At 40.1% G+C, this 17,516-nt stretch overlaps 3 protein-coding genes across 3 annotated transcripts; all 3 read right to left on the bottom strand.

Moving 5' to 3' along the window:
- Window positions 1-234: 234 nt before the first annotated feature.
- On the bottom strand, window positions 235-888 carry LOC113278698. Its single transcript, XM_026527464.1, has one exon. It carries the CDS (start codon window positions 886-888, stop codon window positions 235-237), a length of 654 nt encoding a protein of 217 aa, XP_026383249.1.
- A 2,073-nt stretch (window positions 889-2,961) lies between these two features.
- On the bottom strand, window positions 2,962-3,777 carry LOC113278699. The gene has a single exon (XM_026527465.1). It carries the CDS (start codon window positions 3,775-3,777, stop codon window positions 2,962-2,964), a length of 816 nt encoding a protein of 271 aa, XP_026383250.1.
- A 6,395-nt stretch (window positions 3,778-10,172) lies between these two features.
- On the bottom strand, window positions 10,173-15,014 carry LOC113280943 (ankyrin-1-like). The gene is made up of 12 exons (XM_026529552.1): window positions 14,883-15,014; window positions 14,701-14,796; window positions 14,411-14,620; window positions 13,941-14,072; window positions 13,212-13,351; window positions 12,979-13,065; window positions 12,441-12,566; window positions 11,938-12,090; window positions 11,270-11,371; window positions 10,797-10,967; window positions 10,636-10,715; window positions 10,173-10,527 (listed from the first exon to the last, which is right to left on the bottom strand). Exons 2-12 carry the CDS (start codon window positions 14,768-14,770, stop codon window positions 10,470-10,472), a joined length of 1,329 nt encoding a protein of 442 aa, XP_026385337.1. The 5' UTR covers window positions 14,771-14,796; window positions 14,883-15,014; the 3' UTR covers window positions 10,173-10,469.
- Between the last annotated feature and the right edge of the window lie 2,502 nt (window positions 15,015-17,516).

The following is a 17,516-nucleotide window of genomic DNA, read 5'->3' on the forward strand; positions in this document are numbered from 1 at the left end:
GATCTGGGGATAGATTAGTGTTGATTTTTTCTTCCTGATTTTGAAGGTGTCGAAAATCATGTCTATGTTCTTCCCTTGTAATTGCTTGCCATTGTCGGAGACAATTTGCGCTGGGATACCAAACCTGCAAATGATATTTTGGAAGATGAAAGTGAACATGTCTGAGTAGCGGATTCTAGCCAGATCCTTGGCCTCCACCCACTTGCTGAAGTAATTTGTGGCTACGATTAATAATCATCTTTTCCCTGACCCTTCGATCAGGGGTCCAACGATGTCTATTCCCCATTTGGAGAAAGGCCACGGACTGTCTACGGAATTAAACTTTGTTGTGGGAGCATGGATCCTTTTGGAAAACCGTTGACATTCTTCACATCTTCTGGCCATCCTGGCTGCATATCTTATCATGTGCGGACAGTAATACCCCTGCATTTTCGCCTTGTCCGATAACGATCTCATTCTGCTATGATTTCCTGCATCTCCGTAATATATATCTTTCAGAATAAGGTGCCCTTCTTGTTTTGACACGCATCGTAGTAATGGCCCGAGGAAAGATTTTTTATATAGGACCCCGTCTTCGAGGTCATATCTCCCTGCCTTGGATTGTATCTTCCTGGCTTGTTTCAGATCTGCAGGTAGAGTACCTTCTTTAAGGTAGAGATGAATCTCATATCTCCAATCTTTTTCCTTGGTAAAATCCTCATCCTCGTTTTCTTTTGTTACGATGTCATCTTCCATGAAATCGTCGGTGATATCCTCCCCTACATCATCCTCAGCAATATCCTCCCCAGCGTCGTCCTTACGATGTGTAGCGAGGGATTGCTGAGGGATGATGGAAGGTTCGTATACTCTGGATACTTTGATCGCTTTCACGCTCTCATCTTTCAACATAGATGATAAGTATGCCAAGGCATCGGCATGTCTGAGTTCCTTTCTGCATAGGTGCCGGAATTTGATGTTCGGTATCTGGGCTGCCAGTGTCTGGACTAACGCTATATAATCTGAAAGGTTTCATCGTAGACATTGTATTTTAGCCCAATTTGCCGTATGACCAGTTGTGAGTCACTTTTCAAGCGTAACTCGGTTAAGCCCATTTCTATTATTAAACGAAGAGCATGTACCACGGCCTCATATTCGACGATGTTATTGGTGTGCCCCTTGAATTATAATCTCAGCGCATGGACGATCCTTTCTCCGGTGGGGGTGGTGATTACGATTCCTATGCCAGCACCTTCCCGAATTCTGGATCCATCGACGGATACTTCCCATTGCCTTTGGTTTGTAGGTTCCAGAATATCAACTGGGTCTTTTCCATCTTCGGTTTCTGGCATTCCTTGGACTTCCTCGTCATTGCCCAGAGGTAGGTCCGCTAGGAAATCTGCCAACACTTGAGATTTCTGGGAATGTTGGATCTCATGGATTATGTTGAACTGATTAAGATGTGTGTTTCATTTTGCTATCCTTCCAACTTTCCCAGCGCTCTTGAGAATAGCTTCTAACGGTGCTTTGTAGGGGACACGAACATAATGGGTCAATAAATAGGTTCTCAACTTTTGGGTTGCCCATACTAATGCCAAAATGAGCTGCTCAATCTTCGTGTAATTCCATTCCGCCGGGTTAAGGGTCTTGCTGACATAGTAAATTGGCTGCTCAATCTTCGTATTAGTTTTAACTAGCATTGCCCTGACCGCATCTTCGGTTGCAGCTATATAAAGGGCCAATACTTCGTCGGGATCCGGCTTATGGAGAATGGGGATTGTCGCCAGATACTCCTTAATTTTCCGGAAAGCTTCTTCACATTCAGGGGTCCACTCGAATTTGCATCCCTTCTTGAGGATGTTGAAAAAATGTTTGCATTTATCTGACGATCTTAATGAACCTCCCTAGCGTTGCTAGGGATCCATTGAGTTTTTGGACTTCTTTCAAGTTCTTCGGGGATGGCATTTCCACGATGGCTTGGATTTTTGCCGGATCGACTTCGATGCCCCTTTTTGTTACTAGGTATCCAAGGAATTTCCCTGAAGTAACACCGAACGTACACTTCTCCGGGTTTTCTTTCATATTGTGTTTCCTCATAGCTCCGAAGATGTCTCTCAAGTATTTGTGATGATCCTTGCGCAGCTTACTTTTGACAAGCATATCATCTACGTAGACCTCCAACGTATTCCCTATCCATGGTTTGAAGATATCGTCGACCATCCTCTGATATGTTGCCCCTGCATTTCTCAGTCCGAATGGCATCCTTGTGTAACAATAGAGGCCATGAGGGGTGTAGAATGTTGTGTGTTATTGATACTCTTCTTCCAGGAAAACCTGGTTGTATCCTGAGTAACTGTCCATGAAGGACAGTTCTTCGTATCCTTCCACAGCTTTGACCAGTTGGTCGATGCTAGGGAGCGGATAACTGTCCTTAGGGCAGGCCTTGTTGAGGTTGGTGAAGTCGATGCAAATTCTCACCCCTCCATTCTTCTTTGGCACGATGACCATGTTCGAAATCCATGTGGGGCATTTCACTTCCTTGATGAATCCTGCTTCTAGAAGCTTGCGGAGCTCTTTTTCAATGGGTTGATGATACTCCGGGGCTAACTTGCGCACCTTATGCCTGAAAGGAGCTGTGCCTGGTTTTATACGGAGCTCATGTTGAATTATCTTCGGATCTATTCCTGGCATATCTCCTAATTTCCACGCAAAGACATCCGCGTATTCTATGAGTAGTTTGGTTAGGGCTAGATCCCTTTCCTTTTCCATTAAAGAACTTATCTTGATCATCTTCGGATCTCCCTCTGTCCCTATGTTGATTTCCTTAGCGGGTTCCAAAGACGTAAATGTAGGCGTCGGTTCCCCTAGGAGAGGGACATTCTTTAATTGCTATTTGGTAGGCTCCTCAACCGCCTTGGCCGCTGAGGTACTTGCCTCAGCGCATTGAACACCGTCCCCCTTCGTCAGGCTTTTTTCTGAGATCTCTTAGAGGTAAAGATTAATTGCTTTTTCCTTAGCAACTTCTTTGTTCCGAATTCTACGGGATTTCCGTTGTTCATCTAGCTCGTTATTGAGACGGTTTTGCATAGCTTGGCATTCCCGAGCAGTAACCTGGTCACTCTTGATCTCCATTACCCCTTCGGGTGATGGGAATCTAAGACATTGATGATAAGTTGATGTTATCCCTTTGATCTTGTGCACCCATCTTCTTACGATGATAGCATTGTAGGGGGAAGGAGCGTCTACTACGCTGAAATGGGTGTCTATCTTCATCGGTCCCGCATTTATTTGCAGAACAATGTCCCCCAATGGTTTCGTGGGAGACCCATTGAATCCATAAATAGTGTGGTACGAATATATCAGTTGCTCATCGTTTAACTCCATTCGTTTGAACGTATCATAGAACAAGACATTGATTGAACTTCCTCCGTCAATAAGAATTTTCTTGATGTTGCACCCTGCTACGGGCAGTGTGACGAACAAAGGATCATTGTGATCTTTCATGTCTTCCTCCACATCGTCTGCCTCTAAAGTTATTGGTGCATCCATCCATTGCCCATGATCGTCTATTTCTACCCCATCGATTTTATACAGCTCGTAGTAGTCTTCGAACTTCTTTCTCAACCTTTTTCCAATCTGCGTTGTTAGTGAAGGTCCCGTGGCTTTCGAACATGAAATGGTGTTCAGTGTTCGATTGCCTTCAGGAAATTGAACTTGCTTGCTTCGTTTTGAACTTTCATCTGCTTCTTCCTTCCTTATGTATTGCTTAAGGTCTCCGTTGTCGATAATCTTTTGGATCATTATCTTCAAGTTCTTTCACTTCTCGGTTTGGTGCCCATTGAAACAGTGGTAATTGTCGTATTCCTTCGATTTTTCAGATCTTGGGGGTTGTTTTCTTTTTGACCATGGCCATTCCAAGTTTTATCGACCCTTAATTTCTTTTAAAATTCGATCATAACTTGTATTTAGCTTCGTGTAAACTTGATCTTCGAACTTTCGATCATCGTTCCGAGGACCTTCTCTTCTTCCTCTCTTATCTTCGTTTGGGCGTTCAAATGAACTTCCCCTTTTTGATCTGCTGGCCTGCTCTGCGGAGTTAGATTTCTTCCAACCTAGCGTGCTTCTCGATGATTACTCGAAGATCTCCTTCAGTCGTGGGCACGCTCCCATGAATATCGACAAAGAACGGGCTCATCCTATCTAATCCCCATTTGTAGCAGTTAATGCTGACCACTGGGTCTACATTACCTATATCCTTGAATATTTTATGCCATCTATCTGTGTATTCCCTGGTCGTCTCCTTGTATCTGATGGCCAATGAGAATAACTTGTCCATCCCAGCGTGGACAGCCTTGTTATACATGTAAGTTCTTTAGAACTTTTCAGTAAGTTGCTCGTACGAATTGATGGAGTTGGGAGGTAGGTTATCAAACCAAGATAGAGACGATCCCTTCAGGCTTGAAGGGAAATATCTGCAAAGGACCACATCGTCCTGATCCCACCGGGCCAACACACGATTATAATACCGAAGGTGGGCCGCGGGATCACTGGATCCATCGTAGCATTCAAATGCTGGAATCAGATATTTCTTGGGGATTTCAGCTTTGGCTAAGCTTGGGACTAGAGGAGTAGTATTAGCTTCTCTCATAACTTCCTCTAATATTTCACCTCCTTGCCTGGCCTTCAGTTGTTTGATCTCTGCCATCATCTCAGCGCGAAGATCCTCCATCGCACGGTGGTGGTCATCTATTGTTTCGGATTGTCCTTCTCTTCGGTCATTACTATCAAAGTAATCTGAATCTTCGGGGACATAATCCCGGTCTGAGGATCGTTTTCCCCTGACGTGTCTTCGTTTCAAAGGCTCGGGATTGGCTTTGTTTGTTACGACCATTCTCCGGTCGTGATTTGGCTCAGGTGCCTTGAATTAGCTTCGTCATGTTGGTTCGCCACCCCTAAACTCTGAGCCATCTTATCTTTGAGCTCCTGATTTTCTCTAGCCAACAATGCCACTACCTCTGCGTATGTCCTCTGATTCTTCTTTAGTTCTTTGAGTTCTGCCATCAGTTGGGAGGAGTGATTCGATCCTTGGTTTGGGGTCCCGACCTGTCCTTTTCCTCCAACATCCATGGTTCGATCTTCGTCGATTGTATGGATTTGGGGGAAGGGGGATCGGTTGTCCTCATTGGTATCCCTCCTTGAGTTACGATGGGTTGATTCATCGTTAGCAATGATTGAGTGGTTGGAATGGTCTGATTCTGATCATTTGTCTGCAGCATTCCGAAGGCTGCCAAGTTCATTGTTGATTCTGCAAACCCTTCACGTTGCTCATGAACGTGTGATCCCGTTGCTAGATTGATCTTATCGACTTGTGCCGCTATGGCTTTGACCGCTGCCGCGGCTATCGTGTTGGCTTCATTGGTGAGGTGATCTCTACTGTGTCCACCTTCTGGGTCGTTGTCTTTTCCTTCTCACCTTTCTGCTTACTGCGGGTCACAACTGATGTGGTCCTCAGTTTTTCTTTCGATAGGGCCTTTCTTTTTCCTACCTCTTTGACTGTTTCCATGTCAGATCTCTGCAAAAGACGACAAGTAGTCGAGAGAAAGGGGACCACAACGGTTTTGTTAGCAAAGTTAAACTTAAGTGCGGGCGATCACGACGCTGAAGGTATGAAAAAGATATTCCATCTATTATTCCCCTCTTCAGAGGTCTTGGATCTTCTTGATTCCCTCGACTCGTCGTGAATTCTAAGAATAACGCAAGAGGGAGTTTTGAGTGTGGTTGTAACACCCTAAAGATGACAGCTCAGTGGTTTTAACGTGGCTTTAACACCCAAAGATGACAGATCTGAGGTTCTAATCAATACTGGTTGGCAGATCTGCTTGTTTTAAACAGCAAAGGTCTGCAGTTTCAACACTCAAAGTTGACAGATTCGGTATTTTAAAAGGACAAAGATGGAAGATCCGTTATTTTAAAACAGAGATGACAGATCCATGGAGACAGATCTGTTGTTTTTACAGGTCCAAAATGAAGTTTGTAGAAAAATCAGCGTAAAACCCCTTTAGAGTTGCTATGGCTTTTAAAGGAGGCCATAACGAAGTTAGAATAAACTGTCCAAGATACTATTTCACGGGGAATAGTATCAAGGGCTCAAAAATCACAGGAAAGATAAATCTTTTACCGGGACAGAGTCCCTGTTTCTAGCGCCAGATTGTGAACACATAAATCACGATGGCATCCATGTGTACACAAACAATGTTCGCAATCATAAATAAAAGACGATATACACAATATGATGGTTATTAATAGCATAGACACGATGACTCATCGACTCAGAGTCTTCGGACTCATCATTGTCTAGTCGGGATAAAGTTAGATCATTCAACCTATAGAATCACGAAGCAAGACAAAGCTAGATTGAAGTAATAAAACATAAATACGGTACTGAAATGTAAATAACACAGAGATTCAGTGGTTCAGCACTAAGTCCTACATCCACGGGGTGTTGAGTTTCACTATGTGTTGAAGAGTTACAAATGAAGCCGAGTGACTTTAAGTGAAATACGATGACTGAGGAAATGGAAATCATACTTACTCTTCCTCTTTCTCTCTCCTAGTTCTCTCTTTACTATTACAAATTGGTCGACCCCTTCTCTCTTAGTGGAGAAGGTATTTATAGGGAAAATATGCGGGGTCCCTTGTCAGAGACCGTTGAAACCTTATCTTCTTGTTCTCTGTGTCAGTCTCGCTGGTGTCTTCGTTCCGAACCGATGCCCCGAGCGACTGTTGTTGATACCGCTAGAGCGATGTCTCTCTTCCTCAGATAACTTGACACATATCCTATGGTTAGGGGCTTTAATGTGGGTGGTTGGGTCGTCTGCATGCGACAGTCAGCTGTCTGCAGGTCCTATCACACCCATGTCAGTCTATTTAATCCCCATCGTCGATCTTGGGTTCTCCTCGGGATCGGGTAAAGCAAAATTTGGGGCATTCTTAGAGGTTCGTAACTTCAGAGGTTCGTAACTTCAGTGCCCTTTGATGTAGTGATCCGCATACCTTCCACATGTAGATCTTTGGACACGTGTCGAGAGATGGATTATGTGTATACAACTCCCGTTTTCAATTGCATTGGTCGAACAGTGGAATGTAATTGAATTCTAGCGGAAATGAAATTTAATGGTCCTGAAATGACTTAACTACCCTTGATGATATGAAACGACTGAACAAGTTTTTCTCCGTTTTCTATGAGTGAGGACAAAAAATTCAACCCGAGACGCAGATATGCCATGTCGATTTCTTCTTCTATGTCTTCCATCTGCGTAAAAACCCCATCTCTTCCAAAATCGTGTAATTTTGAAATCTTAAACTCGATCGCTCTTCTCCAAACCAAACAATCAATCAATTTTGAAAACTTAAAACCAAAAATTGTTCAAATTTAAAACCCTAAACCCAATCTACCCTTCTCTAACCCCAAAGATCAATCTCATGGATTAAGTTCTTATCGGCCGACTAAAGGGAGGCCTTCTATAGGATGAGAAATATGCATCTGTCCGTCACAATGTTTGTGCAGAAAAACTGAAATTGGTTTTTTGGAAAGGACAATCTCATGAAATTAAGTTCAAATTCGGGATAACCAGTCGAATTGATTACAAATTTCTGTCAAACACCATTAAATGAACATATTCGAAGTTCAAATTTATTTAAAATAGCCATTAAATCGATCAACATTGATCAATTTCTGTATCTTTTTATTCAAAAATAGCCAAAAATTCCATTTCAGATTTGCATATCCATATGAAAGACGGAAAGAGTTGATAACAAAAAATTGAGAAACTCTTAAACATCATTTCTCTTTTCTATATGATTCAGGAAATTGCACACCTAATTTCGTTTATCAATTTAAATTTTATAAAAACTGAGAAGAAGAGTGAAATACAGAGAAGTGTAGCTAGACGAACACGACAAACAACAAGAAAGAAGAAGTTATTTCCATCCAAACCTTGGGCGCCGCGCCGTGCCGAGCCGTTTCAACTCGTGTCCAATGAGTAAACTGAGTCACCCCTTCCACAGTTCAAATTAATTGACTCGGTGAACCACTTCTTTAATTGATCTGTTGTTCTACTGATGCTTACAATTCTCGTTAGTTGATTTCAGTCAGTGATCCGCGAACCATTGACGCTATCCACCTCAACTTTAAATGGAGTAGCAGTTTTCTCAATGATTCTCAATAACCTTTTTTTTTGTTTTCCTCCTGAAAAATCAAACAATATACTCCCTTTTTAATAGGCTGGTTTTGTTTTTAGAGAAATTTAAAGAAATTAAGAGAACTAATCATTGAAAGTGGTCCTCATGACATTTTCAATAAAAAAAGTGAAGTGAAATAGTCCACATGACACTTGTAAGCAAAAGAAGTAAAGTGAAATGGTCCACATGACACTTGTCGTCAAAAGAAGTTAGAGAAAAATGGTCCCAGAAAATTAAAATAACATTTAACTATTTTTTTTGAAACATTTATTTATAGAAACCAGCCTATTAAAAAGGAACAGAGGGAATACTTAAGATAATTCAGATTTTAGTGGGTTTAATTTACAAACACATAATCAGTAAGAAAAAATGAGACGAAAATAGGGGAAAAATGCTTAAGAAAGACTAATTATTTGTTTGATTAAGATAGATAAAAAATCTAAACATAAAAACAAGAGAGAGATGAACTAACCCTTGAAGCAAAATAACTTATTCAGCTTCACACAACTCATACCATCAAATCAAAATTGCTATTAAGAGATTTGGCTTGCTGGTGGAAGAACAATTAAGAATTAGAGAAGTCAGGTATAGATTCAAGAACTAAGAAAAAATTTAAGTTGGAGATACTTATCCTTCAGTAGGAGTTGAATTACAGTGTTGGGTAGAGACTAGAGAGACAGAGTATGGATAAGAGATGACAAGAAGCGGAGGAAAGAAGAGATGTACTCGGGCAGATAAAAAGCTGAATTAAAAAAAGATTCAGCTCCAATTAAGCCAAATAATCCAAGTTGCATTTGGGTAAACAAATTTACGAGAACTTTTTTACCGTCTACAGGGAACCTAAATGGAAGGAGATCAGCTAACTCGTATTTCGACACATAGACCAGAACGTTTACGTTTTATATCGCCTAATCTGTGGTGGGTATAAGACCGAGATAGAGTCTCCATTTGACATTTGTAATTGTTACGACAACAAATTTTACTCCCTCCATACTTATTATATAGGCGGAATTTTGACTTTTACTTGTACCACTAGATAGACGGAGTCCCATTTTTAACATTGTGATTGTTTCTCTCAATGACAGGAATTCTATGTAAGACGCTCAAGGTCTTCATTCATCTTAGCTTGAAAAATACTAGGATAGGAGCGAAAACACTCCACCGCCTTGAGATGCTTCTCTTGCAAATTGTAGGAGTACAAGACGTTCCCCGTCAAACCAATACAATAACACCTGATCGGAGAAATTCAGCATACGTGTAGGAGGCATAGCCGCAGAAGTGTCAAAGTAGCAACAGAGGGGAGTTGGCAGTACACCTTCCTGATCCACAATCTGAACATCCAAAGTTTCCTCCCTGGTCCATACTTGCTTGTCCTTGTCCTTCGGTATATACATATGAACCTTGCAACAACAACAACAAACACCGGTCCGATAATTACGATGACAGCAATGACCGACCATTGTTGGATGTTATTATCCTCTCAGAACGTGCAAGACAAGGGTATCCTTTAAACTCCATAAGATGATCAATTGCTAGATACAGACGCTCATTTGACGCTGTTGTCAGAGTAGATTCAGCCGGGAGTCTAATGAAGTGAATCTTCTCGTTATGGAGGTCGAACGAGAGCAACATTTCGACCTTGTCATCATTATTAGTTTATTACCAATTTGATTCTGCGTCCTCCAATAAAGATCCACCCCTGCAAAACGTTGCTTGTCTCCATAACATTCTGGGAACTCTAGTGGCCATGGGACTACTCCGCGGTGGTGATATATCAAAAGTACTATGGTTCTCCACGACATAGTTCCCAATGTAATGACCATGCAAAGTAGGGGTGTTCTCTTTTGAAGCAAACACAACTACAGCCTTGTATACTTGTGAGAATGGTACAAAACCAAAACCATGACACAGGTAGATGTACCCCTCAGTAGGTGGAAAATATGACAGGACAAGTATGCTCAGAGTTGCACTATGTTGGATATTCACGCTTGATAGTGCATACAGTTAACAAGTGGAAAATATGACAGGACAAGTATTATCCAGCAAGCCCCAAAAGATAGAGCCCAATCTGACAAATTACAGAACAATCCAACTATTCAAAGCAACAGTTGCTAAAAAAGTAAAAACATACCTCAAATGAACAAACTACTACATAATTCAGTTACCAACAAATGTCTTTAGAATACTTCATTTACAGTACCCCTTCCCTAGTGAGTACAGCTTTTCGTCGTTTTAATTCTTTCATATCCACATTACTCAGCATTATCTTCTTCCACTTTGAGAGAGTTCATTTTATTTTCGATAGCTTTCCTGTCAAGAGACAAAACAATATTAGTATAAAGAAACAAACTAGATCCTTAAAGCTGAAAATTATTGCATCAGGGTTCTCAATGTTGGAAGTGAAAGTATCAACTTTACATGTATGCATCTTTGAGCTCTTTGTTTCTCGGATCAAGTGTCAAACCCTTCTTAAAGGCATCTGCTGCCTCACCGTACATCTGTGACAATAAATGCAGCAAAAAGTTGAAAAGGGATGTAGTTTACTGGAGAGAGTAAGAAAATGAAGAGAAGATACGTACTTTCTGTACATTGCATGCGACACCAAACCTATAGTGTGCCTTAGGCCATTCAGGCCTTTCAGAACCGCATTTCATAGCATAGTCAAGTGCTAAGATTCCTTCACCCGCACGTGCATAACAGGCGCTCAGGTTGGATAGTACTGCTGGATCTTTTGGGGAAATCTGCAAAGCCTATTTCCATTACAACAAAGACAAAATCAACAAAAGAGGAATGTCAACTCAGTTTATCAAAAGTATTACTGTAAAAAGTGAGTCTAGAGCAATTTGTAATACAACTGATAATGTGCTAATACAATTATAATGGTTTAAGTTTTGATTGTAAAATTTGAGACCATAAAAAGACCAAAGAAAAGCTGGGGTGCTGATCTCCAAGAGAACTTATATGCTATATGGAGTTCAGTTCAGTAACCATTATGGATATCTAAGGATCACTACACGCGCAACCGTAAAGAACTCCATCGATTGAAACATACCTCTTCATACCAATGTGCTGCCATATGATACTGCTCTCCCTGGAAGGCATCCCTTCCTTTTGACTTTGCCTGACGAAATCTCTCCATCTCATGGGCTTTCCTCTGCCAACAATTTTCCAAATTCGTAGATAAAATCAGATCAAAATTACCAATGGCACATTTGAAGTTCTAAATTAGTGGTGAATGCATACAAGAATAAGATAAGCGAGATAGTAGAAATTAGTATTGGCACACCATAACAGGATGCGTCAAACAAGTCCGCCTATCTAGTAACAGCCACAGCCGACATGGCATGCTAAAAACTCAAATACGCGCAGCCTGAGCCATTGGCTAGCCTGTGTGCATGATGTTTTAAATAATTCTCTTGTGAGAGACAATAAATAATCCTGGAACTACAATGTTTCATTTTCAACTTCAAAGTATATGTAGCCATCTCAAAGACCGTGAATGGCATTCCAATATTGGGCGAACAAGCTAAAAACTCGACGGCATGCTCCACAGGTATTTAACTAATTGAGAAAATAACACCATAGCATGTGGTCATCACTAATTGAGAAATAACCAATTGTAAAAAGGAGCCAGAAGACCCATTTGCACATTGTCGTGAACGTAAGGACAAGAAGCCAAGTCAGACAAAACATCCGGCAAGAATGATATAAACTCCATACCTGCATTTTGTTCGCATCAGAATATAAATGACTCAATAGTCCGGCAATGCTCCAATCGGGATATGTTGGAATGCGAGAAGTCACAGGAAAAAGAACCCCAACACTTTGATGATTGCAGAGAACAGCGGCCATTTCTAATGCTGTCAGCCCTGCCTGTGATGGAAAACAGAAACAAAATTAGATAAGAAACTGAGTGCCACACCACATGACATTTTAATACTGAACATACGGGTTATTTGAAGTTCTGATGCAATAAGGTTTAATGCAGTTGGGAAATCTTAGGAGGTTTTTTCTTTCTACGGTAGGCGTGAAATAGATTATGTACATAACCTATCAAAGATGTAGGCCAATAAATGACGCCCAGAGTAGTCATTATTTGGGAACACAATTTACAAGGAACTTTTATGGACCTGCATGATGATCTGTGTGCAGATCACATACTCTCACATGATATCAAAATTTGGACAAAAATGGAGCAAGAAACAAAGTTAATAAATCCATACATTCATCTTATAGTTTGGATCTGCACCAGCTTCAAGTAAGCGCATGACGACATCTGTGCGCCCATCCCTTGCTGCAGCTATCAGGGGTGTAGTTCCACATGACACAGCATTTGGGTCAGCGCCTGCCTATATATATATGCAAATTGGTGGATGTTAAAAACATGCTCCAAGATAGAACTGCTATGAAAGTTTACATTACATCTTCCATAAGATTGAAGGATGTAAATTTACAGAAGCATGTGGTTTCGCAAATGCCAAGTGATAAAATTGAGCGTTTTCCAAACCTCCAGAAATTCCACTCACATTTTAAAAACAATATAAAAAAAACAAATGCTATCAAGTAAACCCTGTTAGACGACAGTCAAAGAAGAAAAAAGCGAAATTCCTATCAAGTTTTGAATGACTTTCTAGTCAGATCCTTCCTCCGTTTCGGATATGAAGTCTCATCCGAAGCTTTAGTTACAACTTTCAAAACATGCCTTAGTCTGATTAAACAAAAAAAACGTTGTTCCCCTAGAAGGTTTAGTAGTTTTGTTACCTGTAGTAAATGTTCCACAGATTCCCATGACTTGGCAGAAATTGCCAAAATGAGCGGCCTCTGCAGACTCGGACTGGCAACATTAGGCTGCAACGTAAAAGAAAATCAATATATAATTCCGGTTTGACAACAATTGAAAAGGCTGACATTCTATGGACATGTTAGATTTTCTTCTTGATCGACCACCTTACAGACGAACAACTACTCAATACCAGCAGAAGAACCCAACTCACATTTGCACCGTGATCCAACAACATCTTAACAGCATTTTGATGACCCAAACCAGCAGCAATCTCAAGTGCAGTGCCAACCCTATTTGCAACATCTAGGTGTACACCCTTCGAAAGTAATGAGGCTATCATCTTTGTATCACCTGCACATGGTATCTCATAGGAATCACATGCCAATTATTTGCTCAAATAAATCAAAAAATTACTAGTAGGAAGTTGAAAAACATCTTATTGCCATTCTAACTTTAGAACTAGAAGTCTAGGCTCTAGACAGAGTATCTTGCCATGTCTAATGAAGCATCGGAAGGCATTATAATATTTTTACGTTAACTTGAACATCTAAAAGGTCAAATCAAGATGGCCCGTTACTAGGCCAACCATCCAGCCAGGCAAAAAGGTCATTTTCAACTATCGCATCCTTCTGGTTGACTATGAGATAACTGGTCTGACTGATCCTACAAATTTGCCAAGGCTATGCATCCTTAACAGGTAATCTGATCCTAGCATGTAGCTAGGTCTACTAGTAACTTACAGATCACATACTAGCACTAGTTACCTAATTGATGCAATGACAGGCATCCTAAAACTATTATTAGGTGTAATGTGTATACGCTATTAATATCCATATAAAGGTATAACAAAATCTTAAGGCGGGTCGACATGTTTGGAATTTAAAGCAGCAAAGAAGGGTATCTAACGAAAGACTGAAAGTACCATCTAGAGAGCGAGTACCTGACTTTACAGCAATTTGTAAAGGAGTGTAATTCTTATCATCTGGCGCATCAGCATTGGCACCCTTTTCAAGAAGATATCTAACTGTGTCCAAATGCCCCTTTTCAATTGCTCGACACAAGGGTGTGTAACCTGTAAAATAGATACAACAAAGGGACATATCTATTTAGTATTTACAGTAGCAATTATGAACAGTACAAATGAAGATACTAGGTCTTAAACATACTTTGAACCACTACCCTTCTCTACAGTAAGCATAAGAAAACAAAGTATCTATTTCGATTTACAGCAATCGTATTCACATTTTGTGGCAACTTAAGTACAATTCTAATCCTACTTCCACTTTAAAGTAACATGCATCAGGAATGATCAATCAAAGCCAACCGTAAAAAAAACAAGAATATGATTCCTGAATCGAGACAAAATCTCTTAGTATTCTAATTTGTTAATAAAGAGATATATATACATACCCTTTCCATCTATGGCATCCACATCAACCTTCAAAGTGTCAAGCAAGTACTTGCAAACGTTCAAACTTCCTCCTTCAGCAGCAAAATGAAGACATCCTCTTCCTCCTTCATCGAAAATCTTTCCTAATCCTTTTCCTCCAACATCTACAAGCTTTCCAATTGCTTTTCCTACTTCAATTCCTTGAGCTTCAGCATGTTTCAAAGCCAACCCTAAAAAAAACAACCACACTAAAAATTAATAAAATAGAAAGAAAAAATAAATAAAAAGAGACATGTAGAGTTTTTCTTACTCTTGAATCGACTGAGATTTCCAGTGTAAGCAGTCTTAAACAACTCAGAACGGAAAATCCCCTGATCCATAGCTTGTAAAAACTTTGATTTTCGAACTGTAAATGAAATGGAAAAATCAAAACAAAACCAAGATTTTTGAACTGTAAGAGGAAGAGGAAAAGCTTTCCGCAACAACACGAACCTTCTTCAGAGCTCTGGATTTTAGGTTTTTAGGGTTTCACTGTTCACTGAGAGCGGAGACGAGATGGAGAAAAGTAGTGTTTCTAGCTGCTTTTATGATCTTTTGCTTTTTGTTCTTGGGAACGAAAAAGTGAAGCGCGCGGGGAAGTGACATTACGACTCAGTGGAAAGTGCGTAACTACTACTCACCACGGCGTTACTTCACTATCACTCTCTGATTAAATCGGCCCCTTCATTTTGAGTACGATACTTCTGAACGTATCGGGCGTAAATACCGTAAAATCTACCGTGATACCAACAGTTTTTTTGATTGTTTGCAGTGGAAAATTCCGGAAAGAATTTCCAAATCAGAAATTCTCGGCAGACCCAGATTTAAACAACAAAAAAAAATAAAACACCACTCACATCCCTTCCCTTCACGTCTTCCGAGAGACGGTACCCACGGATTAAAAAAAAAAAAAAACTGTCTCAGTCGGTTTTACCTGGTTTATAAACGCGATTCGTAAAGAAGCGTTGTTTCCAAATAGTATGTGGGTCCCCGGTGGGGTTTATCCGGGGATGACGTTACTCCTATAAAAGTTTTTTCTCAGAATTTCATACGGCAAAAGTAGAATTATTGCTATGCTAATTCTGTGATAGAGCTTGGCTTGTGTGTTTCAGGATTTCTTTCGATAAATAATAGGTGTGAAAATAAAATTGTTATTCGTCTTCTTCGTTATTTCTTGTTGCAATTATATTTACTTTATTGTAAAATATTTTGGTGGTTTCTTGAATTTTAATAAAAATTGTTATCATAAATAAATATTTTGATCACAGGGGATGGTGCTGGATTTGGTCCACTTCAGCAACGAATAACAACTTTGCCCATGTTAAGAATGTTAGTTTAGGTGTATATACAATGGAGGATACAGGTCAATATGGGTACCTGGCTTCATGCATCCAGACACAAAGCCTACAGGATATCATTTTGAGGTATGTTGACATGACTACACCCAGCCCCAACTTCCAGCTTGCTCTCGATAAGTACATGCAGGTATGTGGTCTTACTCCTCCTACTTTTACCATCAATAACACTGCCCCTCATCCCATGAAAGCTCTAGAAGCTCGTTATTTCGATGTTATTAAGAGAGAGTTACCCACCAAATTTACAATGTCAGAAAGGAATGCAGTCTTACGGCAAAGTAACAAGGTGAAACATTCTATGGATTATCTGAAAGCAGTTCCTATTGCTGGTCTGCATCAGACCAATGGGCCGAGACACTTTCGTGCCATCACTCAATACAGATTGGGTATACCTTTATTCCCTGCGGACAACATTTGCACACTTTGTAAATGAGATATGGATGTTTACGGTGACCACGTTGTCCACTGCGCAAGTGAAGTTTGGCCTAAATCCCGTCATAATTTGGTTCGTGATGTAGTGATGGACATTTTCTTTAAGGCCGGAATTGCTGCAAGAAAAAAAAAAGTACCAATGGCCTTCTTGTCGGACACAAACGCACCTTTGAGACCCGCTGATCTACTTGTCTACAATTGGGAGAATGGTCGGGCCGTGTGCTTTGATGTCATGGGTGTCTCACCTTTTACAGGAGGAGGGATTCGTAGCTTTATACCAGGTCATGCTCTTTCCGCAGCTATCACCCGTAAATGCAACAAATAGTTAGAGAAATGTACAACTCATAATTATGAATCCGGTGTTTTGGCTTTTACAACGTTAGGAGAACTTGGAGATGATATGATTTCCTTATTGTTGAGATTGAAGAACTGCTTTACTAGTTATGATGCAAATAACAAAGTTGGTAGTTTTCTCTTTCATAGGTAGGGTTGGCTATCCAAAAAGGCGTCGGGGCACAACTTGTTGCCCGGCTTCCAACCATTTCTGTGTAGATTTCTTTTCTTTTTTTAATAAATAAATAAATAAAATAAATTCAAAATTATTTTGAATTACAAGTTATTTTGCAACTATGGTGAAATATGTGCACATAAAAAAAAAAGGAAATCACCTTTTAAGTTCAAAACTTCAGTTCGGCCATTGTCTGAAACCATGCATGTGATCCAATCATGGTTGGATGTACAAGCCCTTCAGCGAAGCCTAGCTCGTTGGGCGAGTGAGGGATGTGGTATGCACAACAAGGCAGATAAACTTGTGTAAAGCAGAAATAGAACAATAGAAGACATACAGTAAAGTTACTAGGTTGGTTTCTGGTATCAAACAAATAATAGTTTCCCTCTCATTTTTTTTGTTTTCCACAAGCTTTATGTGAAATTTAACCAAGTTCCTAAATACAAGCTGTGAAACATATATCAGATATTTTCTTATTAAAAAAAAATTGACAACAAAATCAAATACATGATGATATAATATTTGATCGTGTCCGATAAGGTCACATAACAAGAATAAGTTCATAAAGGAAATCTTTAACTCCTAAAATAACAGAATATCTGACGTCTGAGGATGAAGTATATTAAGATTTGAGAAATTCGCATTAAATTAGTAAGAGGAAGTACCTTAGCTCCACTCTTAATATTACAACCTCGGAGGTAACCATACAGACTTAATTTTTCTCTTGCAATTTGCATCTCCTGAACTTTTTCTATAGGAGAAACATCTTCAAAACGATCTACAAGAACATAA

The sequence above is a fragment of the Papaver somniferum genome, chromosome 5 (genome assembly GCF_003573695.1).
Source record: "Papaver somniferum cultivar HN1 chromosome 5, ASM357369v1, whole genome shotgun sequence".
NCBI classification, from domain to species: Eukaryota; Viridiplantae; Streptophyta; class Magnoliopsida; order Ranunculales; family Papaveraceae; genus Papaver; species Papaver somniferum.